This window comes from Gadus chalcogrammus, chromosome 15, assembly GCF_026213295.1.
Source record: "Gadus chalcogrammus isolate NIFS_2021 chromosome 15, NIFS_Gcha_1.0, whole genome shotgun sequence".
In the NCBI taxonomy this organism is placed as follows: domain Eukaryota; kingdom Metazoa; phylum Chordata; class Actinopteri; order Gadiformes; family Gadidae; genus Gadus; species Gadus chalcogrammus.
In genome coordinates, this window is record NC_079426.1 from 13,752,913 (window position 1) to 13,780,591 (window position 27,679).

The following is a 27,679-nucleotide window of genomic DNA, read 5'->3' on the forward strand; positions in this document are numbered from 1 at the left end:
TCCAACGTGTGGAAGTCATCTGATCAGCTGGATAAGGAGCAGTGAGGCAGAACATTTCTGCCTTTGTTAATTTGCATCAAGACAACGTATAAGTCATAACAGTTATTTTTGCCTTTACCATCACTATTTCCGATTCATTTTAGCAGATTCATAAATATCTCCTTACAGTAATACAAATGTTTTTATCAGTATTCTGTGGCAATAGCAAATTAATGGTCTGTAAGAAGTTCAAAAGACTAGAAAGATTATCTATCGGATTATAGACCTAATAATGTTGCTTGAAGACATTAGGTCCCAGCCATGCAACCACCTACCGCCAACCTACAACTTTCAACACATCAAAACGGAGAAGGTCATTGGTTGTACCTTTCAACTCAATTGAAATCTTTTTTATCAAATTCAAATGTGGAAGAAATGGCACCAACAAGTGGTATCTTCACCCTCATTCCATAACATAATAACAATGTGTCATGCAATACAGGTGTGTTTGGGGAACCGAAAGCCAGTCAGAAGGACTGTTGGCACATAGAGCTCCCCCTTAGGCCCCGACCACAGAACTACTGTTCTTAGCCTGACCGCTATTCAAACATTTATCATTAACTTGAGTGGTTTACACATGACAAAAAAAGAAAATAGTATCCAGTACATCTTTGAGGGACTGTTTTCTCAGTACAGCTGGCAATAATGGGCAGTATTATCCTTGTGATGCATACAGATGCAGAAAGAACAAAAAACACAACCGTTCTGTTGCATTTTGATTTGCTTTGACCATCAGGAAAAAAGGCTGAAAGCCCGTTTGTTGATTAGAACATACAGTGGCTGGAATAAGTCCATTCTGGTGCTGTTCGTTGTTTAACAGAGGATCTGCACCATCAATAATAAGGTAATAGTGAGTATAATGTTTGGCCTGAACATGTGTGTAACATGTGTTCTTAATGGTACTTGTCCTAAGCCAGTGGCTAGGAGCAGGGCAGCGACCCGGGAACCAACTACAGGGGAAACGCCCTTGTGTTGGTTATGTGTGTTATTTATGAAGGTATTATTGTAGCAAAAGTCTTTAGCACCTATAACTGCAGATTTTGTATGTGTACACTAAAGTCACAAATGTGTAACAGTACATTTGAAGTCGTGAATATTTTTTCTACAATTGTAAACACCAAATAGGGTCTACGAGTTCACAAGTCTGTGTTACAGGTGCAGAAATCCTATCCTGTGCGTCACAACTTCAAAGAGTCATGCACTTGACACTTTTGCTACAATCATTGCAGCGCAGTTGGTGCAAAAACATTCACACACCCGTGTTTCATAATCTGAGAACATGCACAAAATTTGTGCATTCGTAAACCCAAATGTGAATTAATGCATCCGAAGTTGCACATCTGCGAAATACTTCCTCACAAATGAAATTATATAGATCGATATGTTGATTCAGCACTTTAATGAGGGAGCACAAGTCCATCGTTACAACTGCTCGAATATGCTCCTGCAAGTCTCAGCTGTGGGTTTTTTTGCAGGTAGTTTTGCAAAACGTCTAGACTTTTGCTACAATAATACCTTCATAGTTATTTTTCATGTTTTTGTGGTAAGGGAGGAAACTGCTACAAACACGTGAACCTATAAAACTTCACACAGATTGTATATTAAATGCAATTCATTTGACTTTATACAGTAGTTCATTTACTGTATAATGCCTTCCATGCTAGAGAGCCATTACACACACACACACACACACACACACACACACACACACACACACACACACACACACACACACACACACACACACACACACACACACACACACACACACACACACACACACACACACACACACACACATCCCCCCGAGGAATGGACTACAATACGTCTTTACTCATTTGGATTTACGCACACAAAATCAGGGACACACAAGATGGCTGTATGTACACAAACAAAAAAGAATTTATAAAACACCACACAATTTCCTGTGTGAAGTCAACACCCTGGACATAAACCATGAAGTTCACCCCGGACCATCAACAAACACACACAAACACACTCACACTGCAGGCCACCAAGAAGATGGGAGCTTAACCACCCATCTGGGTTCCATCTCTCAGCGAATTCCCAGCCAAGACCTGCCTGATGAATGGGGTTCATTTCTAACGCAAACAACTTTCTTCTTTAAAAGCGTGGACTGAGAATATTGAGTATCTCTTCCCGAGGGGATGACATCATTGTATGCGTTCTCCGACCCACTGTTTTGGCAGAAGGCTACTTACAGGCAAGCTTATGTGTTTATGTTCAGGGGAATGCCATATGGAGTGTTTATTCCAACAAGGAGACACTCGACAGGGACCAGAGCCGTTGCGGGAACGGGTACTTAGAAGAGGATCGCATCTCTCTTAGTCTTCAGATGATCGTGGAATTAAAGAGTAGGTAACAGGTTAAACCAGGTCTTTCTCATGAGAGACAATATTATTTGACTTTGAATTGAACAACTTTCCAATAAATTTGTACAGAAACCAGGTAAATTGCTTCTTGTTGTTTTCTTTGTAAATTTACCGTTAAAAGATAAGTAACTTTCACAACTTACTTGGCTACTTCCAACGAAGATGCTAATGCGTGCATATTGACTAATCACTAGTGGGTGCCCCATTTAGATTACAAGCTCGATTTTTTACAATACATTCTAGGATTATGTTTGTCAATACAAATATGGTGAGATGTAATGGGAGGAATGATAGGGTGAAAAAGTTGAAAGAGGAAGTGGAAAGTAGTTTTTCTACAAGTTTAGTATAATGAGGGCAAAAGCAAGCTTCACCACACAGACTACGAGCTAGAGAGAGTGAAAGAGACAGAGAGAGAGAGAGAGAGGATGCAAGGACAAGTAGGAGTGTGGTCAGTCGTTAAAAGGGGAGACACTCCAGAGTGGGAATGCTTTCCCCTCCTCCACTTACCACTCCATGTTGAAGGATGAGGACGAATGTGCGGTGTGTGTGTTTGTGTGTGTGTGTGTGTGTGTGTGTGTGTGTGTGTGTGTGTGGGGTGTATTGACATGTTTTCAATGAACATGTCAATACACTGTAGCACATATTTATAGTTGAGTGTAAATGTTTGAAACGTGTTAAGATTATTCCACAAGGCTCAGTAGGCCTTCATGTTTGATTCTCAACCGACTCAAGTAGAATAAGTTGACAGCGGTCCAGAACTTACATTATAGCAATCCTATGGCGCAGTGGAAGATTGGTTCTAGGCGGATGCAATTATTATTTTGCAACCCTTTGTGTCCACGGCCAAAGTGATATTTGTATTTCAAAGAGTGGGTCTTTGAACTTAGATCAATATAAAGGCAAAACTCTAATGCAAACATTACAGACAGTTGAGGTCAACTATAGGCTAGACAGGAAGGAGGGAATTTTTACACTTCAGTCTAGGGCAATGGTATGATAGTTGTTCAACGCCCAGGGGCGAGCCCCCCCCCCCCCCCCCCCCCCCCCCCTGCACCTGTCATTCTCATTGCTCCTCTCCCCCTAACCACACAACCACATAGCTTTACCAATCTCTCGATAACAAAACAAGAACATTAAATCGAAACAATATGGAGAGCAATGTCTTATGATGTCTTAAAGCTGTGAGCTGTCACTTTAGATCTAGTCTATAGGGTGTCTATACACCCTTAAGAGCGGCCCACGGCATCCTGGGAAGCCAGACCATTAGTGCCTCCACTGAGTGAGGGCTGTGCCGAGCCCATTACATAGGTCTCTTTGGCCATGACCAGAAAGCCATTAGCAGGGAGTGAATGAAGATCTGGCTCTAGAAGACACAAGAAGATGTCGGCCCCACGGAAGGCTGGCAAAAACAGAGAAGCTCCATGCTGTGTGCTCCTCTGGAAGATCTGCCCGCACCTTTTTCTCAGCCTATCCTTGGTCGGATATGCAGCCTTGGGAGCGCTGCTTTTTAAGAACATTGAAGGTCGAAAGGAACCCAATTCAACTGACGAATACCACGAGTTCCTGGGGCAGATCGTACAGAACATCACCAGTAAGTAGCATTAAACATAGCTACAACCCTTTAAAATACAATAAAAAAATAATAATAGTGCATATTGTTTTGCTATTACTCTTGGTTCTGCATCCCTTTCAGACAGTAAGCATACGCAAGACGATTTGGTGGTGGAACTAGAACAAAATATCAAAACAGGCTTCAAGTCCATCTGGCTGCAATATCCAGAAAGATGGAATTTCTTTGGCTCCATGTTCTTCTGCTGCACTGTCTTCACAACAGTTGGTAAGTAGGTTTTATGGAATGAATACGTTTCCTTTGATCAAATTGAATCGACTGATCGACTAGTCCAAGCATTAACAAAATAAAAGTAAATGAGCTTTGAATGAAACATGGGATGCTGCTCTCACCGCACCCTTCTTTCATTCCACTTAAAGGTAGGCAGTTGGCAACGATTAATGCTGTGCTGGAGTAAATTGTGTGTGAAGCGAGTATAACTGTTAATCAATAGGAAGTCCACCTGGATCCATCTATTATTTAGTTGATGGAAAGCTTCCTGAGTGAGGTATGCTTGGTTGAGATTTAACTCATTTTTCAGTCAAAAACATTGACACGACATGAGAGTCGACACTTTCGGTAGTGTACCGGGTTTAAGAACATTAAATACCTTGAAATAGATAATGCTGTTAATAACAAGTGTCGCTCCAGTTGTTAAATACATAGGATACTATGCCTTCGGCTGAAGTTTAACAACACAATTGTTGGTTAAAAGAAAACAATATGTGATCTATGCGACAGCCTAACCACGCGTATTCACTGCCCTGTTCATCTATAGCGCTGAGAACTGCAAACAGGTGGAGTTCAAGGGAAAAACAGGGTCTTTATTATGTTCCGATTTAGATATAAACAACCGCAATTATTGAATGGAAGAAACTAATGTATTGAAAACAAGAAATTAGCTTGGCTAGTTCTTCTACACGCGGATAAACAGGGTCAGCTTTCCTCAAACTTCAGGCAACAAATATCACCAATTTGCGGGGTTCTGTGTTAAAGTAATAGGCTATTATTATAGTCTGTTAATAATTGGCCCGAATTAGAAACACGAGCCGTAAACATGCCTTGCCGTGTCCTGTAGCTTCATCTGTGTGTCAGTACCGTCAGCTGTCGTGGGAGGTCCGCCGGTGCGGTGGCGGGGGGTTGATGGCGGCTGTTCCCTGCCTGCTGGTGACCACGGAGCATTCACTTCACCAGCCCTGACCTCGCTAGAGCATCTAGTCTGCAGCTGAGACGCTAGGAGAAATAGAGAGTAGGCTATGTTGTGGATACAGTGTGAAACGAATACAGGCCTATACCCGTGCTTTATAAACATGATACATCGAGATGATCACTCAGCTAGCTTGCCCACCAGATTTTGATTAAAGAAAGTTGGATCTGATCTGTGGCTTTGAAATGAAAAGTCAATATATATTACTTTGAAATGGTTGTGGATGCGTCGGTAGGAAATGGTTGATATTGAGTGTTGAATTGGGATTTTCTTGGTAAGTATACATGATACGATGACTCATGTAGGAGTGTAACGATGCATTAGTTGGCTGCGTGATATTGGTGGGCAGCAGCCTAATGGCTTGGCGATGGCGACCAGAGAAAGCCACTTTGGACCGGAAGACACTTAACGTTATCTAATCTACAAGCCTATTGTATTTAATTATTTAAATTGGGTTTTATTTATCTAATCATTTTTATTGAAGTTCAGTTCGGTGTTTTCTTTGTGCAAAAAGAAGCGCACTTATTCAAAAAAAGTTTTGTTGCGATGTTTGTTGTGAAACTATATAATTGCTTATTCTTTGATCCATTCATTTTCTGTGTTCATTAAAGCGAATGGCCAAGCTTATTTTCTGACCCGTTTTGTGCAAACAAACTTTTAAATTGCTACACTCTCGGGGGAAAATATGCAAGTCCTGGTGAGGTCTAGAAATGTTCCACCAGGTGGCAGCAATACCAAATAATAAATGAAGATCACCTCTAGCATGATCAAACACAAACAAAAAAGGGTCTGCCTTTAAACGTAAGACTGCCTTTAAAGATTAGACTACCTTCAAGACCTGGTGGTCTGTAGGCTTGATACCATCCACTCAAGTTTCCCTCCTCTCTACATTAGGTTATGGAGAAATCTACCCTGTCACCCTGCTGGGTAAAGTGGTGTGTATCCTGTATGCCATGGTGGGCATCCCTCTCATGCTTCTGGTCATGAGCGATGTTGGTGATGTACTGGCTGTGCTGCTGTCCCGTGCCTACCGACGCATCCACAAGTTGGGCAAAGCCCTCTGCTACCGCTCCTGGTCCCCCAACAAGGCCTCTAAGAAGGCGTGGGAGGAGACCCACCACACCCTGGAGGACGGCACCTTCGTGTTCAGCCATGGCGCGGTGATGCGCCAGCCCATGGACATCGGCCAGGTCCTCCAGAACCAAAAAGACCTCAAGCAGAAGCTGACGCAGCTCAACAGCAACAAGGAGATCTTTGAAAAGATCCTGGCCCGGGAGAACTTCCTCTGCCAGGGCCCGCTCCTGCGGAGCCTGTCCTGCCCCGAGCTGGACCGCATGCCCAGACCGCCCAAGGACTGCGCCATGTGGGACTTCTCGGGCATCGGGACCAACATGGACGGCCTGGACGTGCCCTTCGTGCTCATCCTGCTGGTGGTGGTGACGTACATCCTCCTCGGGGGACTGATCCTGCCCCTGTGGGAGACAGATTTCGAGGGCTTCGACCCGTACTACTTCTGCTTCATCACACTCACCACCATCGGCTTCGGCGACATCGTGCCCAAACACCCCAAGTACTTCATGATCACCTCGCTGTTCATCATCGTCGGCATGGCGATCATGACAATGGCCTTTAAGCTGGGCCAGACCCGCATCGTCAGTTTCTACCACACCTGCATCCGCTTCATGAGCCGGGGCCATGTGGTCACCATGCGTGACCAGGAGATGATGGACCAATCAGAAGGTTACCTTTAGTCTAAGTACTGGCAAATGGAATAACGCAGTGGTTCCCAGCCCTGGGGGCGGGCGGTGGGCTCATCTGAGATGCATCTGGGGTCACAAGAGAGTGCCGACCTATAATTACAGCTGTTTGATTAAATATTTGATGATGCATGTCTGATTTGAAAACAAGACGTGAAGGGTAAATGTCCCTCATATGCAAACTAAGGATTTCAAGCCATGAGCAAGCTACTGCTAAATACTTCACAACATTGATATCAATCACAGATGTCGATTGGGTTAAAACACATGTGACACGGAAATGGACACACAACGGGTCACAATCGTTTTCTAACATAAAAATGGGGTCAGGGGTCAAATATGTTTGAAACCATTAATGAGGATTTTGAGGGAGAGGGCTGTTTAAAATATGTCTTGATTTGGATTTGATGACGACATCTTCAATAGGTTGATGTGTCATTATGAGTTGGACCATAACTGCACTGTGCTTGAGGCCTTGTCCTGTGTTAATCTTGCTGAGGCACTGGAGTTCTGTGCCATGGTTTACCTAAGAACAAAGGTCTCCCAAGGTCCTATTGAGTGCAAATTTGAGACGCTGTCTGGCTTGTTTCCACTGCTGACTGACGTGTAACTAGCATGAGTTGAAAACCGACACACACACAAAGACGTACACGCATGTTTTGCATTCGCCAAAAGCTGCATACCTGCCTGAGGTTCCTCGAGGATACTTGAAACATTTGAAATAAACATATGTCATAGTAGTCTAAGCTCCTGTATGTTTCATTGGAGGTCGATTATTTTGGTCTCTACATGTATTCTTACCATGAGTTGTGCAAATGTCAGTTTATCTCTCCAATACAAAGGGGCCATTATCTCAATAACATCTGATAGAGGGGTAACAGTGGAGTTCATTTATGAGGCCTAATGCAAATAGACTGACATCAAATGATACGTGGCTTCAATTTCATTTAAATTCTATTTTATTTGGATAGCCCTTAATCACACGTACAGTCTCAAAGGGCTTAACAGGCCATATATTTATGGCATACAAACAAGCAAAGATTTTAAATAATTTAGTTAATAAAAATTAAATGGTACATGGTGATGGGACGCTGGTCAATTAACCGGTTAATCCACTCATATTCACCATAGCCTCAGGCTATAACAAACAGAATAATGAATTAGAAAGGGTGAGGTGCACATAAAACAAACAGACAACTGCTTATTTAGTGACTCCACAAACATGCATCAACCCCATTAGAAACGTTCATACAGTAGGATACAGACATTGACACCCAGCCACGCAGTCAGCAGTTGCAAATAAATCCGATATGGTAGTTATAGTGAGCCAGTGTCGAGAGGTGAGATTAGAAGTAATGTGCTCAGATCTTCTCATTCTAGTAAGTAGTCTCTCGAGCTGCAGCGGCCTAGCCAAGCTGGAGGCTTCTCGTAGAAGAGTTAGGTAACCCCAAGATTAGTTAATCAGGAATATAGATTTGAATATCATCAGCATAACAGTGGAAGCCAATTACGTAGCCGTGGATAATATCACCAAAAGGACGCATGTACATTTAAAAAAGCAGTGGACCAAGGATCAACCCTTGATGGATGCCAAAACTTAGTTGCAATTTTTTGAGTCTGATCCATCACAAAGAAAATGGATATAATATCAGTGAGAAGTTCTAAACCAGCGAAGATCAGAACCTTTGATGCCAAGATTCAAGATTCAAGATTCAAGATGGTTTTATTGTCATATGCACAACAATTACAGAGCAGTCGCTGGCAATGAAATTCTTTAGTCTTGGGCTCCTCCAACAGTGCAATATAAGAGAACGTAAAGGTATATGAGAAACACAAGTAGGAAAGCTGAGACTTCGATAATAAAAAATAAATATAATAATAATAAAAAGTAAGTGTATAAGAGGAACACAAGTAGGAGATCAGGACCTAAATGCAAAACTGAATAAATGTAAAATATAAACAAACGTGTTTATCCAGATGTCGACAGGTATAAAGTGGCAAGTTGTAAAGTGGCAAGTTATAAAGTGTCATAGTGGTGAGCTAGGTAGCTTAGGAGTTCAGTAGTCTTATGGCCCGTGGGATGAAAGTGTCCCTGAGTCTGGTGGTGCGAGACCGGATGCTGCGGTAGCGTCTACCAGACGGGAGCAGCTGAAACAGTTTGTTACTGGGGTGATGAGGGTCTTTAATAATCCGGTTAGTCTTCTTCCTGCAGCGCTGAGTGTAGCGGTCCTCCATAGATGGCAGCTCCGTCCTGCTAATGTGATGGGCAGCTTTCACCACCCTCTGTAATTTCTTACGGTTGAGGGCGGAGCAACTGCCGAACCAGGCGGTGATGCAGTCTGTCAGGATACTCTATATGGTGCACCTGTAGAAGTTGCAGAGTATCCTGGAGTCCATGTTGAACCTCCGCAGCCTGCGGAGGAAGAAGAGCCGCTGTCTCGCCGTCTTTGTGATGGCGTCGGTGTGGTGAGTCCAGGTCAGGTCCTCACAGATGTGGACCCCGAGGAACTTGAGACTGCTGACTCTCTCTACTGTCGTCCCGTTGATGGTGATGGGAGCGTGCTCGGCTCCCTGCGGCTTCCTGTAGTCCACAATCAGCTCCTTAGTTTTGCTGAGGTTGAGCTGGAGGTTGTTGTCCTTGCACCAAGATGTCAGGGCTCTCACCTCCTCTCTGTACGCCGTCTCGTCGCCGTCGGTGATCAGGCCTATGACGGTCGTGTCGCCAGCAAACTTCACGATGGTGTTGGAGCTGTGTGTGGCCACGCAGTCATGTGTGAACAGGGAGTAGAGGAGAGGGCTGAGCACACAGCCCTGTGGTGCGCCGGTCTTGAGAGTCAGGGTGGATGATGTGGCGTTCCTATCCGCACTGCCTGGGGTCTGCCCGTCAGGAAGCTCAGGATCCAGTCACAAAGGCCGGTGTTGAGCCCGAGGTCCCTGAGCTTCACAGCGAGCTTGGAGGGCACAATGGTGTCGAATGCTGAACTGTAGTCAATGAACAGCATTCTCACATATGTGTTCCTCTGTTCCAGGTGGGACAGGGCAGTGTGGAGGGTGAGGGCGATGGCATCGCCTGTGGACCTGTTTGCCTTTTATCGTCTCGACCACATGTGGTCGAGACGATGAAGAAGAATACCATGGTCGATTGCGTCGAAGGCAGCACTGAGGTCAAGCAACACTAGAACAGAGCTTTCATTGCTATCCATAGTCGCGAGAAGATCATTTGCCACTCTTGTCACAGCAGTTTCAGTGGAAAGGAAAGTCCTGAAATGGTTCAAATAGGTTGTTCGTCATCAGGTGACATCAGGTGTTTGGTTTGCTACAATCCTTTCCAGTACTTTAGAAATTAAAGGAAGTTCAGCCAAAGAGATTTTGGTGGACTGCAGGAGGGTTGCTTCAGGGTGGACACTTGGTGCTGGCTGAGTCAGATGGAGATGACAGGCATCAATTCTTTACTAATGGATTAGATTTTGTGTTCAAATAATTCGATTAATTGGATGCTGAGAGGGAGGAGCCCACGTTCTGAGTATGTTTTTGAGTCAGTTCTTATTGATGTTGATTACACTGGCAAAGTAGGCGTTCCTGGAAGTAATGCAGTTTGGGAGATGAGCAGGCTGTCATGCCATACAGAATGAAAGGGCTTCAAGTTGATTTGAGCACTATTTACGTTCTAGTATTCTGCAGCTTCGCTACAGGGTACTAGTGTCTTCAGTGAACCAAGATGCGTTTTTTTTGTGGAGCAACATATTTGATGGCTGTAGATAATGCACTGCTAAAAATCACTAGGAGACTATCCACAGAAACAGAGTAGTAACGTAGCCTACTCCTTCTGATATTATTGAACCTTAAGAAAAGAGTTCTTGTTTGTTTTGCTACATTATTAACAACGGTATGATTCATGCTCCTATCGGTTTGCTTTTCCTGTCTTCTTGTCAAAGAGATCTAGGCTTTATTCACCTTTAGAAATTGCAATGAGGACCATTAAAGCAGAGTCCTCAATAATTGAAAGATTACCGTCATGGTCTCTTTTGATGTTTGATCAAAGTTTTTTTCATTTTACCTTTATTTAACCAGGCAGATCATTAAGAACAAGTTATTATATACAGTGTTGGCCTGGTTTAAAAGCTCTATACAAATCTTGCACAAATACACTGTTCATTTGTATCTATGAATAGTTGGGTATGGGACAGATTGGGGCTTAGAGTTACTGATAGTCAAGTCAAGACAAATTTATACAAATTTGTCCCGAAAACATATCTATAGATGTAGGGATCATAACTCACCGCAAGATGGAGCCATTGAGTCATGCAACAGGATCCGCACGCTCTTCACAAGCTTCCAACTCGGATTTATGAAAGCAAAAAAACGTAAACTTTAATGGCCAATGTTCAATTGATCCGTTGATAGTTTAATTAATCTTTTTTTATTCGAGGGAAAAAATAAGAGGCTTGGCTACAGCCAATTGATCTATCTATCTCACCTCTTCCCACTGTAATTATAGGAACTTTTTAAACATTTTTCCAACTTCAAAAATAGGTTAAAGCTGTCATCTGATATTGACGCGACAAAATAAAATCTCATATTGAATACACGTGGAGGGCAATGAAATTAGTAGAAATTATTCAGTGTATGTCAAGAAGACCAATCGTAAAGGCCAATATTTGCTTATTATTGTGCTACAGTCTGCGTAGCGGGAACAGTCTACTCCACACAAAGGTTGAATGACGTCAAGGACCCGTCAAGTAGGGACGGCTTCAGATGCGTCTCTCGTCAGTGCAACAGAGGAAAAAGGGAATAAGCCTGTGCGCATGTAAGGTAAGATTATTTTTAAAAAAAATCCTCAGGTTTCTGTCATTATACGTTCAAATGTTTTGTTGCAATCCATGAACTTATGTGGACTTTTACGCAGAACTTTTTAGGCCTATTATGAGACCCATTCAATGTTTTTTTTCATGAGCAAAGGTTATGATATCCATTTTCATCCGTCTAAGGTAGAATACGTGTCCTAATGGTGTTTGCTATGCTACAGGTGGTGTGCTTCTCTCTATGAGGTTTCTGACTCCCGCCCTCTGTCTCCAAAAGAAGCGGACAAGCGTGTATTTTCCAAAGGGCGAACATCTCCTTCGCTCTCTCCCGTGGGGACTGCAGTCATGGGGATACTAGACGCAGTCCGGCAGCTCAAGTTGATAACATGGCTCCGAGAGGAGAGGCAATCGAGGAAACTAATTCTCTTCATCGTTTTTGTCGCTCTGCTTCTGGACAACATGCTTCTCACAGTGGTCGGTACGTAGGGAACCTCATTTTATTCACCTATTCGATACCCTTGATCTAAATGAGGAGACCGTTTGTGTTAATATTAAGCGCACTTGGAAATCTTAATCCCTTAGAATGGTAAAAATCTTGCACCATAAACGAGATATAATTGGATATTGTGCAACAAATTGGACCATTTTATTGTCCCCACTACGACTGGCTATTTTGCATGGTTCGTTTAGCGTATGTTCATTTATAATAATTATCTGCCTAGGACACCCATGCTCTCTATCTGTAAGCACTACCATGTTAAGATTGGGTATTTTATAACTTATTATTAAAGACATTCGGATATATTAGTAATATTTTTGTAAGGCATTATTAGCAGACTCATTACGCACGTCTACGCATAGCGTTAACTATGGCCTTGATGGTGTGATAAATATAAATATACTTTCCTTTTTGACACAGCCTCCTTAGAACTTAACTGTGAACGTTTTTATGATGGTCTGTGCTTTTTTCTCCGAACAAATCAACCGAAACAGCTCGGTCTGACGCTCCATTACGCACGGACGCGCGCGGTGTAATTAGACAGAGCGGGGTCGTCGCTGCTATCAAAAGGCGCCGAAGGCTTGGATTATTTTCTCAGTTTCCCCAGTTAAACTAATGGTTATTATCTATAATAGACTGGAAGGTTATTTTTATTATATCAACAAAAACAAACATGTAATATAGCCTATCAGAGACCGCAGAGCCGGAAATGTGTGTAATTGTGCAAATAAACTGAACATAACCCATTCATCTATCAAACAAATATTGTCTTTCTCGTCATAAAAAGTCAAATGCTGATTTGGAATCGAAATTTCCTTCGTTGTGAGTCAAATAAAGTATTAAATATGAATAAATAGAATAAAGGGAAAAAGGGAAGAAAGAGATAAAGACAACAACAGAAGTAGGACCTAAAGCGTTAAACATTATAACAGCCATGAACTGAACCCCTCATTGTGTTCCCCGCCTTGCCAGTGCCCATCATCCCCAGCTACCTGTACACCATGGACGATACCCCGGTCCCCGTGGTGAGGAACAGCACACCGGCGCCCCAAAGCAGCGGCCCCGGCAGCTTCCAGAGCATCGTCTCCTTGTATGACAACACCGTCCAGGTTACCGGCGGGAACGCCACGGCTCAGCCTTCCTCCGACCGGAACCTCCCTCTCTCCATTGCAAACACCGCAGCGCCAACGACACAGGTGACCTGGACACCCCAGCCCGGTGACGACTGCCCCAACTCCAGCAAGAAGTTACTTAATGAGAACGTCAAGGTGGGGCTGCTGTTTGCCTCCAAGGCCACTGTACAGCTGATCACCAACCCCTTCATCGGGCCACTGACCAATAGGTAGGGTTCACTTTACACAGGCTTGTGTTTCTGTGGCAAACTGTTCAGAAATACTAATGACACGAATAAACCGTTGTCGTCCCGTTTTCTGTGTGTGTTATGTCATTGATTACTAGTAACACCGTTTGCCTGTGTAGTGGGAATAGGCTATGCTGACTCTTAAGACAGGTTTCAAGCTCTTGGAACATGACCGTTTTCTCTCAGGCGTTAACTGTTGACGACCAGGGCCTGTCAAACTACGCTTACTTTATCGATGCACACTGCACGGACACGCACACACACAGTAGTGTGTTCCAGACAATAATGTTTTTTTATAAAAAAAAAAATTAAAGAAGTAACCTGGAGGGGTAATTGTAGCTTACAGTCACAGCAAAAGACTTGTTAACAAAATATACGGAATGAGAAGGTTTACTCTGATCCTCTCCATCCGAGCCAGACAGTCAGCCAGTCAGTGTTCCTTACAGTATTCTGGAAACTTCTTATCAGAAGGCAAATCTACAGGAAATTGGACAGAAAGACCAACAACAGACTCAATTCTCTATGTTCTGTTTAGGATAATCAGATGTTGTGTATAATAACAATGTTTGTGTAATGTTATTCTGTGGCCATATACTGTCATGTCTGTTTCAGCAGCAGACATCCAACTGAATCAAACAGAGCAAAATGATTCCCAAAATGATTTTTTCCCCCTTACTGAATCAATCATGTGACTCGTGTGTGTTTGTGGGTGTGTGTGCGGGTGCGCTTGCGTGAGTGCATGTGTTTGTGTGTGTGATCATTCTTAGCCTGTGCATGCGTGCATGTATGTTGACACATATGTGAACTTTAACATAAATGTCAATATAATCTACCACCTTTTACACAGAAATATTTTATATTTAGTTGCATAATTCCCATAGATATCCCTCTGTGCAGCCTTTTCAGAACAGAATAGTCATATGATGTGCCATGCATTTTTTGTTCTGAACAATGAGATTTGGAACAGGAACTCGGAAAAGAAATAGGATAGAAAGCTTGCTTTACAGACAAATTACTGCGTGAAGGTTCTATGGCTCTATAGAATGAGATGGCTGAAGGATCTAGGTTCTATAGTTCTAGAGTGCTAGGGGTGAAGGTTTAAGGTTATTTAGAATGACAGGCTCTATAGTTCTAGAGGGCAATGGTTAATTATCGTTTGGTTCTAAATAAGAAGATGTACTGGATCTAGGTTATTTAGTTCTCCAAAGAGTGCTATGGGGGAAGGTTCTATGGTTCTATGGAATATGATGGCTAACATATCTAGATTCTATAGTTTAAGAGTGCTATGGTTGGCAGGGCTCTATGGTTCTAATTCGAAAGGTAGTTCATCATAGGATCATCCATATAGAGACATGATATTTGTAAAGAGTTCATAGGTCTACACAGTATTGGGGGTTAATGTTATATGGTTGTATAGTGAGGAGAGTGCTATGGCTGTGTCACATGCCATACGTGTAGTGGTGTAGTTGAAGACAGTGCTCAGGGTGCCTCTGACGTGGTTTTAATGAGATGTGAATACTATGGTCACATGCAAGTTGTTTCAATTGTGAATAGGGTACTATGGCTAAGTGTGTCATGGCTCTATTTTGTAGACAGTGCTATAGCTGAATGCTGTGGTTCCATAGGGATATAAGTCTGTATTAAAGGTTGCATGGTTCGAGAGAGTTCAATACAAGGTTCCGTAGCCCTAGAGAGTGCTACAGGTTATGGTTCTAAAGTTCAAAAGAGTGCCTTGTTTGAAGGTGCTAAGGCTCTGTAGTTCTATAGAGTGCCAAAGGTGATGGTTCTATAGTTCGATAGTTAGAGAATGCTATGGCTTAAGGTACTACAGCTCCATAGGGGGCTAAGAACGAAGGTTATTTTGGCAGAGCACACCTCTGGAAGCAGCCATTACATCCCAGGCAACCAGATATGCTGTAATTGAGGCACAAAATAGAATCCTATTATCCTGTAGCATCTTTCTCTCTTGACAAAGGGCAGTGCAAGCCAACTCATGCATGTCAGCTTGCTGTGTACAAACACTCATGAATCCTCAGAGATTGGCTTATTTCAGACATCCGATTTCAATTAAAGATTTTCGTGTTCTCTGCCGTGTTTTTATTATGAAGATATGAATCATACCTGAAGCCCAAGCTGAAATCTGCCAAGTGCTTTTTTTAGGGACCTAGCATGAATTTTATGTTTAGATTTCCCCTCAGCCATATGTATAAAAAAAAACATATTTTTGTGTCCTTACAGAATAGGATACCAGCTTCCGATATTCATTGGCTTTTGTATCATGTTCCTCTCCACTATTAGTAAGTCTGCCGCTAAATCTCTTCACAATCAAATCCCTTTATCAATGAAGAAATGTATGGGCCATTGACATCAATGCCTTTGATTTGTCTGTCTGTGTGTGTGCTGTGGTTCAGTGTTTGCCTTCTCATCGAGCTACACGCTGCTGTTCCTGGCCAGGTCTCTGCAGGGGGTTGGTTCCTCCTGCTCCTCTGTGGCTGGTGAGCAAGATCTTCTTCATTCATCGTCTCAGTATCACAACAGTGCAAGAGCCCCATTTTTATCTCTCGAAGAAACATTATCACACACCATCACAAACACCTGGGTTGGAAAGCAATTTACGTGTCGGGGGATGTCTTTTTCCTGCAGGTTAGACTTTTGATAGAATTTGGTTCATACTCCTGCCGGGTGATTGGATCGAAGGCCAAGCTCCTCTTTTCCCGGAATTTGCTGCTATGCGAACATATCTTAACAAGCACCAATCAGGCCCCTTAATGGGCAGGACTCCCCCCCCCCCCCCCCAAGGCTAATCCCAAAGGTGTGTGGGGTCATTCATCTCGTTGTCCACTTCCTCCCTGGCTTACTCTTATATACTGAAGCACCTCCAAAAGGCTTCACCATTACCTCCACTCGCACCTCACTGGTGGCAGGACGCAACCCCATGCTTCACCTCACTCGAGAAAACGCCTGCCTCTCCTTGGAGGACCAAGCCAGAGTTCGAACGTGCCTGGCAGCCCCTAGCATGTCCACAGTAGTCAGACCATGCTGGAGCTCCTGCACCATGTTTCTGTTGGAAGCCCTGGTCATGAAGGAGTATGTAAATGAGGAGGCACTCTTCCTAATTTGTCCTCCAGTATTAAAGGGGAGACACAGTTCCTTCCATTTCAAACCCGTATGACAGGATGCTGCGTCTCATGTCCATGTTTTGAACCCTTTCCTAAGACATTTCCATCCCCAGGAAACGACCCCCCTCCTAGCTGCTGTCTATACCTATCACCCAGTCTCATCCTGGAAGTCCCTGGCCTTGTCAGGGGTTGGCCCTGGATCAATGCAGAACCTGACACCCAGGGATTAAGTTTTGACCGCTGGGTCAATGCACACCAGACACCTTTCTCGCAGGAGCCCCGGTCAGGGTTCACCAGAAATTGGTGGTAGTTATATCATATCATTCAACTAGAGGTCGCTCCTTCATAGCCATAGCCATAGCCATATCCATTCCTCTGCCTTCTACAGCTTTTCTCCTCATTCAACCCACCTGGACTGCTTCACAGAGAAACTGTTTTTTGATTGGCTGCATTAAAACAAGACCGAGAAGTCTATTCTTGCATATTATTATTCTAGCGCCAATTTATCTATTGTTGCAGTAGATGTTAGAAATTGATGAATATAATCGCATAATCCTCTGCCTGATCTCTTCCATGGTGATACCTGACGGCTGTCTCTCTGTGTGACTGTCTGGTTGTCGTGCAGGGATGGGCATGCTGGCCAGTGTTTACACGGATGACGAGGAGAGGGGTCACGCTATTGGGATAGCCCTGGGCGGTTTGGCGCTAGGTGTACTAGGTGTGTATACAACACTGGCAGGCTTTTAAATACACGTTAAAATGCCTGGCCTAATTGACGAACATCACCTCTCTCTCTTTAACACAGTTGGCCCACCGTTCGGCAGTGTGATGTACGAGTTTGTCGGAAAGACCGCCCCGTTTCTCATTTTGGCCTTTCTGGCGCTGTTTGATGGAGGTAGGTTATTTTTGGTATCATTCTTGCGGAATATTGATGATCTCTGTGTGTCAACTTTTCTTTACGACTATTGCAGGATTTTGTCTCAAGGGGTGTTATTTTGAAATGAGTGTTTGTCTGCATTTTCAGCTCTGCAGCTCTTTATTCTACAACCTACCAAGGTGGAGCCAGAGGTGAGTTGTCCTCCCGAGTTCTGCACCTAGTCAGAGCTAGTTCTTCTGAAGGCCTTTTGTGTTTTCTCTCTGCAATAAGGTGTTTCAAGCGGTGGGCAGTTTCGCTAGTAGGAACTACCACAAGCCTCACTTAAAACACTTATTTAGCGATACAAAATTTAAATTTTCCGACTCAATAAAGAAGGGAAATCATTGCAGCTGCCATATGCATTAGCGAGTTGATCACATAAATCCATTTGAGATGATTCAAATGTAGAGTCTCATATATTGTTGCCTGCAAACCTACTGATGCACATGCTTGGCCTGTGACAGACCTTGGGGCTTCAAGTGTGGTAATGGTGTGTAATTTGTGCCTTTAAATGTGTATGTGACGGACACACGGTGAGTGTGAATCAACAGCTCAATGTCTGAACCTGGGGTCTCAAGTATGAAAATAACAGCTTCAAGCGTGTGTCTGAAGTTAAAGGCAGCTCAATTTTTACTTGTGTCGTTGGTGAATGATTTGAATTGAATCCCGGCAAAATCTTGAAGAAAAACTGTGGCTTAAATCTTCCTGATAATTATACTGCAACCTAGAAGCCATCAAAACATTTTTGTTGAGTGTGTGTTACCTCACACAACAATAAGTTGTGAGAGGCAATCACTTTTGTAGACACTATTGTGGAGGTGTCGCATCATTGGCCCCGGCTGTTATGTGGACTTTTAGGAATTTTCACCTTTCATAACATCTGAGCTTGGGGTTTTAACTGCAAAGAACAACATTGTTAGTGCGTATTCATCAGTCAAGGGGCGAGTGTCATGGAGATTGTTTGTGGGCTAATTAAGCTAATTGGTGAGATCCGTGTGAGTATGTTGCGACAGAGGATCAGGAAAGGTACACAACCCACCAACGTGACCTTTTGTTATTCCATTAAAGTACCACTCCAGTAGAATAACCTCCTCTTCATTATAAACCAGCTGGGTTTAAGAGGAGTCCTGCGATGCTCACTAATTAGCTTATAAGCCCTCAAACAATCTTCATGCCGCCAACCCTTCAATGGATGTATACGCACTAAAGATGTTGTGGTCAGGAATAGAAGATACACAAACCACCATGCCCTGGTGTTATTACATTAAACATTGACTCCAGCTGAATAAACTGTAAGCTATTTAAAATGTGTTCATATCTAGGATTGGGATTTCTTAGATGAGCATGTCCTAGAGGACTACATGTGACTCTAACGAGTGAGTGAGACAGGGGATTATCATGTGAATGGGTTTTGAGGTGGTTCAAAGACACAAGCATAATGGAGTCACTCACCCAATCAGTTATTAGTGTCAAATACAGAGATTTTAAAACACCATGATGCATTTGCTGGTTCGCTGGCCGAGCTCCAACTATCCTCTGTATTGCTACAACAGCTGTGAACCGAGACAGGAGAAGAGCTAGAGTAGAAATTGCATCTCAAATGTAGGACACATTTTCAAGGGTGTTGAATTTTTAAAGGAACTTTGTGTTCATGCACCACTTATACTTTTGGTAGCTGCTCCAAAATTGCTCGTATGCTTGGATAGTTCTCAGCCTCACCTGTAAAGTCGCTTTGGAAGGAAGCAATCAACGCTGTACAGACACTAAATGTAGCCCCAAACGTTATTTTTCCCGTACAGAACCAGAAAGGAACCTCGCTGATCAACCTCATGAAAGATCCCTACATTATCATCGCAGCTGGTAAGACAAAAGAAATATATAGACACACAGATACATATGTACAAATATATAACTAAGCACGTGAAGATAGGTGTAGAGTGAGGTTAATGTAGAGGAAGTGAAAGGCAATTATCATGTATTCTTTGAGGATTTGTTCTTGAAGACCGGGATATGACCGCTACAAAACCAGGGTGTGTCATTGATCCCAGGATTTAGGGCAGACATGTGTGTGTGTGTGGAATTGGTTTCTGAAGTGTGGTGTGTGTGTGTATGTGTTGTCATCACTGTAGCTGTCACGTGAGGCTGCATACATGTCGGGCTATTTGTGTGTGTGTGTGTGTGTGTGTGTGTGTGTGTGTGTGTGTGTGTGTGTGTGTTCTGATATGAGAGGAAGAGTATAATGGAGAGAGCTGGAGAAAACAAAATAGGAGAGAGGGAGGGAGGTATTGAAGAGCGGAAGATGAAACAAATCTCTCGCCACCTGTCTGTCTCTCTGATCACTCTCACCACCTGTCGTTCTCTCCATCTCCTATCTGTGTCTCTCCAGGATCACAGCGCTAACCTGTCTGTGTGCACCCTGTCCATCCTTTACATTTTAGCACTTTGAGGTCATTAAGTTGATGTAAAGTGCGATTAAATAAAATTTATTATTATTATTATGTCCGTTCATAACCTGTGTGTGCGTGTGCTTGTGTGTGCCTGTGCGTGTGCCTGTGTGTGCGTGTGCGTCCGTCCAGGGGCAATCTGTTTTGGGAACATGGCTATAGCCATGATGGAGCCCACCCTGCCTATCTGGATGATGGAGACCATGTGTGCCCGGAAATGGCAGCTAGGTATGTCATTCAATCCTATGCTATATATGAAGCATCTGAACAACCCACACATTTATAATAATGCTGTATGTATACATGATATTTCACATATTAAAAAATCGAGTGATAGATTAATATTTTATACATTAGAGGTGACATGCATCACCTCAGCCAAGGTTTTTTATCATTATAGCAATGAAGACCCATTTATTACAATATTAAATCGCTATTTTCAGGAAATAATGTTCTGCTACCATCTAATATCTCTACGACAATTAGTCGAGCCCCACCCGGTGCAGCTTTTAAACGCTTTTCATTTTTATTTCTCAGCCTATTATCTAAACAGAGAGAAGCTACCCTGAACAGATAAATAAGTAAATAAATAGAAACCATGGGGTAGCGGCTAGTGATTGTGGGGGTTGATAGAGCAGTGGTGGGGTTGGGGGGGAAGGGGGAGTGGGGGGGGTCGTTCGATGGCGTTCCTTCGACAGGATATTACAGCGAGGCGTGCTGGCAGGGGGAAGGTGCTCTGCTCTTTATTACAAATGGCGGGAAATGCTCACGCAGCTTAGAGATGAAGCCCCCGATAGCAGGGCACACTTATCTAGGACCCTCAACACACACACACACACACACACACACACACACACACACACACACACACACACACACACACACACACACACACACACACACACACACACACACACACACACACACACACACACACACACACACACACACAAATAACCTGATCTATCTGCGTATCTGTCCTGTGTCCAGGTGTTGCCTTCTTGCCTGCGTCCATCTCCTACCTTATTGGAACCAACATCTTCGGGACGTTGGCTAACAAGATTGGGAGGTGAGAAGGGAAATTAACTCTGAGATGTTGTTATTGTGTTTTTTTCCCTTCTTCCAAATAGTCTTACTTATCTTGCGTGGCTCAGCTTGCGGGCCTCTCTGCTCTTAGTTCCTCTTAAAGAGTGAAAACACGCCGTTTCGCTCTCTCAGCTGGCGCTAATCCACTCCTACAAATTCGGACATTTAACAACTAATTTATTGATTAAAGATGGCTTAATCTCAATCTATAGAATTATGGATTATAGATATGAGGTTATGGATTAGAGACATTAAATTATTACCTAGATGGAAGATGATTCATGACGATAGATGAATGGTAAACGGTAAACGGAATGCATTCATAGAGTGCTTGTCAAACCTGTGACATCTGAAAGCGCCACAACAATATTGCCTCAAATTCAACCATAAAAACACAGAGAGCAGCGACAACCATGCAAGGCAAGAGCCATTTATCAAGAGCATTTATGGTAGGTGTCTTGCGCAGAGACAACAGGGGATTCAACATGGGGATTCAACAAGAAACCGACAACTCGCTCTACCTCCTGGGCCACTCTCACACAAAATAACGATAGTATTAGACATGTAAAATTATGAATTAGAGATGAAAGGTAAAAGGTGTTAAATTATGGATTAGTGATATGGGGTTATATATAAAAAATGAGCAATAATGGATTAGAGATATGGAGCTATAGATTTGAGATATGAATTTATAAAATTGTTTTGTTAAATGATGGATGAGAGATATGACGTTAAGGAATAGAGATATGGAGTTATGGATTAGAGGAATGGAGATATTTATTAAAGATGTTTAATTATAGATTAGCGATATAACGTTTTGTATAAGAGGTATGGAGATATTTTTATAGATGTTTATTTATGGATTTGAGATATTAAGTTATATTTAGTCATGAAAGAGATATTAAGTTATGTATTCATTATATTAAGTTATGGATTAGAGATAATGAGTCATGGATTAGTTATATTAAATTAAGCATTAGAATGTAGAATGAATGAAGTAATGTATTGGAGATATGCAAATCAGGATGACCCTTTGTTCTCGCCCAGATGGCTGTGCGCTATGATCGGGATGTTCGTGGTTGGGCTGAGTGTAATCTGCGTAAGTACAAAACTTGATTATCACCAAGTGATGGATGATGTCCTACACATTGTGCAAAAAAAATCCAGCCAATTATTTCTAAAAAGGTAATAATTACTCCACTGTCTAAATTCTCCACTGTCTAAATTCTCCACTGTCTAAATTCATCATATTCTTAGCTGGACACACAGCATAATTTGTAACAGATTTAATAATGACTCATTATATCTAATATGAGTCATGAATAATAATATATGGTTATTTTAAATATTATATCAAATAACGTCATATTATTTGGCATCATGTGATATACACTAATGTGAAATACAAATGGCTTTGGATAGGATGCAACATTTAATGCCTATATAGTGTCTGGATCTGCATTTCAGTAAATCTAGAGATGCAGGTTCATAACAAATACCCAACATCCTGATTCTGTCCCTAGGTGCCATTTGCAACAAACATCTACGGGCTGATAATTCCAAACTTTGGGGTGGGCTTTGCCATCGGTGAGTACCCCAAACTCCTTATTATCTAGTTTGATGGTCCAGTGGATTGCAAGAGTGAGCTAGATGGTACAGTCGTATTAGATGGTAAGCTATAGGGTACAATGGTATATGATAGTAAGCTAGATGCTACAGTGGATAGCGAGATAGATGGTAAACTGTTATATTAATATTGATCTAGATGGTACACTGGTATACTATGATCATCCAGAAGAGTAGTATACTATGAGCTAGATGGTACAGGGATGTACTAGTGAGCTAGATGGCACACAGGTATACTATAGTGAGCTAGATGCTACAGTGGTCTACTAAATTGAGCTGGATTTTTACGCTGGTATAGTAATATTGAGGTACATGCTACAGTGGTACGCTATTGTGGGCTAAATGGTGCGGTTGTATCCAAAAAGCTTGTATACTATAGTAAACTAGATGGTATACTATAGCGAGCTAGATGGTACAGGGGTATAGAGTACATCAGTAATTTCCTACTACGGGTATGTAAACATTTTCCAGGGGGGTCTTGTAAAGATAGGAACTTTGCTTTGTGACACCTACAAAACAAAAATTACAATGCAAATTTAAATATTTTGATCATCAATGAGTTAGGCTAGGGATGATGATGATGATGATGATGATGTTGATGATGATGATGATGATGATGATGATGTCTGGACAACAGGAATGGTGGACTCCTCCATGATGCCTATTATGGGATACCTGGTAGACCTGCGCCACGTGTCGGTGTACGGGAGTGTGTACGCCATCGCTGACGTGGCCTTCTGCATGGGCTTCGCTTTGGGTGAGCAGGAACGAACCCTAACCCCATCATCTCACCATAGCACTTACACTAACCCTATTATCTAACCCTAGCTCTGAGGCCTGACCCTTGCCCTAACCCTATTATCTAACCCTAGCTCTGAGGCCTGACCCTTGCCCCAACCCTACTATCTAACCCTAGCTCTAAGGCCTGACCCTTGCCCTAACCCTACTATCTAACCCTAGCTCTAAGGCCTTACCCTTGCCCTAAACCTATTATCTAACAAAAGTTATTTCATGCACAAGTTATTTCATGTTAAGGATTGTCTCTTGGTCTGTGCGTTCACGTTGCATTACAAAAACAAGTCTACTCTAACTTTCAGTAAATATAATTAGGTGATTTGCTACATCCTTTAAAGGGGACATATTATGAAAAGAACACTTTTCCTGGGATTTGTGGTTTTGGGTGTTGTTTTGAGTCTCTGGTGCTCCCACACGCATACAAACTTTGAAAAAAGTCTGTACATGATTTTTTGGGTGAGATATGCATTTCTGAAAGTACCCCGCCTACAGTTACCAAACGGGCGAGTCAGTTTCGGCGCCCCCTCCTACGTAGGAAGGGGACACGGTTGAATATTACCGCTCCCTTCCCCACTCCGACGAGCAGCTCCGGCGGGGGAAACTCGGAGGCAGTTCAGCTCCAGGAGTACAATCCCTTTCTCCTCCATGTCGCGGTACATGGACTTCAGAAAGGCCAAAGTTCCTTTCCCCCAATTCTTCTCAACCATGGCCGATATATCCCCCACTACGAGTTTTAACTTGTTGTGGAAGTGCCCAGGACGTCAGATGCAGTCTTTATGATTCATAATATCATCCGAGGCACACATAGCTTTTGGCCGTGATATTGGATATAATATTATAGAAATACCCATATATAATATAATATAGATACAGAGCTCCAGGAGTTCGCAAACGGCAACAATCCCTTCTCCTCCATGCTGTGGTTCAGTCTGACAGCTCATGGTCAATGGGCAGCAGCTCATTTGCATTAAAGCAGACACCTGAAACAGCGCATTCTGAAGGTACTGAAACAGAGGGGAATAGCGGTAGGCAGATTTTTCTCCTAAAAGCTATTTCCAGCAAACAGCTTCAAAAACATGTTTTCTGGAACTCAAATACTATGTTTAGTTGTTGGGAAAACACCATAACATGTCTCCTTTAATTCACCACATTAATGAACTGAGGTGTGCCAGCCTGCACGTTGCTCTGACCCACCTCTCTGCGCCTTGTGTTTCCAGGTCCTTCCATCGGAGGCTCCATCGCAGAGAACATCGGCTTCCCCTGGCTGATGACCATTATCGGAATAATCGACATCCTCTTTGCACCTCTCTGCATCTTCCTCAGGAATCCCCCAGGACAGGAGGAGAAAATAGTGAGAATTCAAACGTTCACTCCCTGACCCAAAACACCTCACTTAGCAGTTCACCCCCAGACACTAACAACTGATTACTTTTGAAAGGACATAGTCACGCACAACTTTAAAATGTGTCTAGGCAAACCCATATATCTAAAAAAGTGTTGCATCAAGTTGCAAGTCATTTTGGCCAAGGTTTGTTTTGTTGAACTCATTTTTGTCTTCAACAAATATTCTACAGAGGAAAAATTCTGTCAACAAAGATTAGGAGAAACTGCATAACGGATCCTGAGAACAGGACAGCAGAGTCACAATGTAGGAATCTTTGTGTGAGTGAGTGGAATCTTTGTGTGAGTGAGTAACTGATCTTGGACGTAAACATGAATTTAAGGAAGAATAAGAGAATTACAGTTCTTAAACAGATGAAAATAAATTCAAGTAAAATATATGACATTTATTTATGTAAATTTACTTCAAGTTCAAGTTCAACAAAAGTACACAATAATTCCTCTATCCCTAATGGTGGTTCTGTAGGGGTGTCTTATCCTTGCCAGTCACTAGGGCTCTGGGTGTCACGGAAGTAAAGGGCCTTCAACGAACTCAGGTTCAACCTCCCGATGACCTTCTGACCTCTAAAACCCTTGCGCTCCTCTCCGCAGGCCATCCTGATGGACAGTAACTGCTCAATGAAGACGCGGTCATACTCAACACAGGAGTGCCACAACCAGGGGGATGATATGGAGCTGGAGTGCGACGACTACGACTAAAAGCAGGTCGCAGGTCCCAGGTCCCAGGTCGCTCCAGAGAGGATCTATATTTTGTTGTACAAAAATCTCAGAAGGCAGAAGAAGAACACAAAGTGGGGAAATGATCGATAAGCGATATGAATCACGATTCACACTACTCTGCAAAGCCGTTTCTATGTGAATGTCTGCGTGTCTGTCGTTGCTGTTATGTGTCCTGTTTAGGCGCCCGTACCGGACCAAACCAAAGTTGTTCTTCAGTGTAAAAGCCCATGGGTGCTGGCCGGCGGCCCGCAGTGTGTTAGTGTCCAGCCAATAGCCTTACAGCAAGGAGGAGCAGGTCAGAAGTCGAGCTTCCTGAGGAGATTTCTAAGGCGCTTTATAAGAAGGTTCCTGGGGAGGTTCCTCAGGAGGTTCCTAAGGAGCTCCCCAAGGAGCCGACTATGGAGCTTTCTAAGGAAGTTCCTAAGGAGCTTTCTAGAGCTGTCTTAAGGTTTCTAAGGGGGTTTCTAAGTGGTGTGATGTCACTCATGAAGGAGGAGTTGGCTCCTTCAATAATCTTTGAAACACAAACTTATCTTACTTCACCTCTGGGTCATCGTTATCAGTTTTAACTTTAGCAATGTTTACAAATTATAAACCAATGTCAAATGTCAAAACAATTGTGAATCAGGTAGCAAATTTGATCATTTGTTTTTATAAATATTTATTTTGAATCAATGGTTGAGTGTAGTTTGGCTTTGTTATTTAAAAAAAGATAACGAATCTGTTCCAGAAACAAAGGTTGTTCATTATATCAGCTAATTTCAGTGACGGTATAAATTCTGGCAAGTAGCCGATTTTACTGAGCTAATCACCTTGCTATTAATTTATTTATAGAAAAAAACCTATGTAATGTGCAGAGTATTTCTATTTCCTCAAAAGGAATGACAACGTAGTTGACAGTAGGCCTAAACGCATAACCAAATAGTTAAGTTCAGTGCAGTCGAGCCCTTTACACATTTTAAAGATGCGCTCTGCTATTTCTTTATATCTGTGATATTTCAGGTATATGTACAAATATATCATACATAAAAAGTACCATGTACATAGGTTGTTGCAGTGAATAGATGTAAGCTGGCCAGCTGTCGCATGCAGTACATTGAACCAAACATCATGAAGCAGCTAATGTGATTTTATCTATGGATAAATTGTGTCATGGCTGCAGTTTTCAAACATTGAAGAACTGCGCTATTGTTGATGGAAGGAAAGGAAATTGAAAAAAGGCACATTTTTCATCTTCTTTGTCTCAAGATCACAATAATGTGACATACATTGAAACTAAGCATAAGTCAATTTGATATAGATTTTCTGTTAAATTAGTAAATTGGCTATATTCTTTAATTATTGAAGTATTTGTGCCTAAAGATTAGTAAAAAAGTTTTTTTATTGTCTGAATAAAATCGTAGATTATACATTAATCGTTATATATTTCAGTCTCTGTTGCACAAGGATGACTGCTTACAATTATTGGTAAAGTAAGTAGTATGATGAAGCAAAAATTATAATTTCTCACTTGAAAAGCCTTCATTTTCTGGCCAGTATTGTAAGATAATATATACAATATAAAAGAAAACAGGAGATAATCCGGTTTCAAATTTCCCCTGTAAGATTTATTTGGCAGTTTTCTATTACCATTTTTTCCAGTTTTAAAAGATGTGTTTATTAAAGAAAGTGATTTATTTTGCCTTTGAAACCCAAAGCTCTCTCTGACTTGCCTTCTCTGATCTGTGTTTACCTTATTCAAAGAGATACTTTTAGGAACCAAAACAGTACAGCAATCCTATATTTTATATCATATTTTATGATTTTTGATGACCTGGTGGCTTCGTGAGGTGTGCCGATTGTGTAATATATGTTGATACTAAAGGGGATGTTGTATCCTCAATTAAATGTTGTATGCTTAAAAAAC

The 27,679-nt window shown here is 42.4% G+C and overlaps 2 protein-coding genes across 2 annotated transcripts; both read left to right on the forward strand.

Annotated features, from left to right (window-relative positions):
- Positions 1–3,523: 3,523 nt before the first annotated feature.
- Positions 3,524–8,076, forward strand: LOC130405177 (potassium channel subfamily K member 18-like). The gene is made up of 3 exons (XM_056610199.1): positions 3,524–4,023; positions 4,126–4,269; positions 6,143–8,076. Exons 1-3 carry the CDS (start codon positions 3,813–3,815, stop codon positions 6,997–6,999), a joined length of 1,212 nt encoding a protein of 403 aa, XP_056466174.1. The 5' UTR covers positions 3,524–3,812; the 3' UTR covers positions 7,000–8,076.
- Positions 8,077–11,796: 3,720 nt separating this feature from the next.
- LOC130405169 (synaptic vesicular amine transporter-like) lies at positions 11,797–27,124 on the forward strand. The gene is made up of 16 exons (XM_056610179.1): positions 11,797–11,812; positions 12,032–12,285; positions 13,279–13,648; positions 15,905–15,963; positions 16,078–16,161; positions 17,411–17,503; positions 17,591–17,680; positions 17,810–17,853; positions 19,501–19,561; positions 20,278–20,373; positions 21,136–21,214; positions 22,279–22,330; positions 22,755–22,818; positions 23,495–23,614; positions 24,870–25,003; positions 25,645–27,124. Coding segments are annotated over exons 1-16 (1,710 nt in total). The 5' UTR covers positions 11,797–11,810; the 3' UTR covers positions 25,753–27,124.
- Positions 27,125–27,679: the final 555 nt, after the last annotated feature.

Excerpts from the sequence above, each read along its gene's own strand:
- LOC130405177 (XM_056610199.1), top strand. The coding sequence starts at position 3,813 with ATGTCGGCCCCACGGAAGGCTGGCAAAAACAGAGAAGCTCCATGCTGT. Across the intron at positions 4,024-4,125 it reads GATCGTACAGAACATCACCA|ACAGTAAGCATACGCAAGAC; the intron begins GTAAGTAGCATT and ends CATCCCTTTCAG. Across the intron at positions 4,270-6,142 it reads CACTGTCTTCACAACAGTTG|GTTATGGAGAAATCTACCCT; the intron begins GTAAGTAGGTTT and ends TCTCTACATTAG.
- LOC130405169 (XM_056610179.1), top strand. Across the intron at positions 17,681-17,809 it reads TCTGGCGCTGTTTGATGGAG|CTCTGCAGCTCTTTATTCTA; the intron begins GTAGGTTATTTT and ends CTGCATTTTCAG. Across the intron at positions 22,331-22,754 it reads TTGGGCTGAGTGTAATCTGC|GTGCCATTTGCAACAAACAT; the intron begins GTAAGTACAAAA and ends TTCTGTCCCTAG.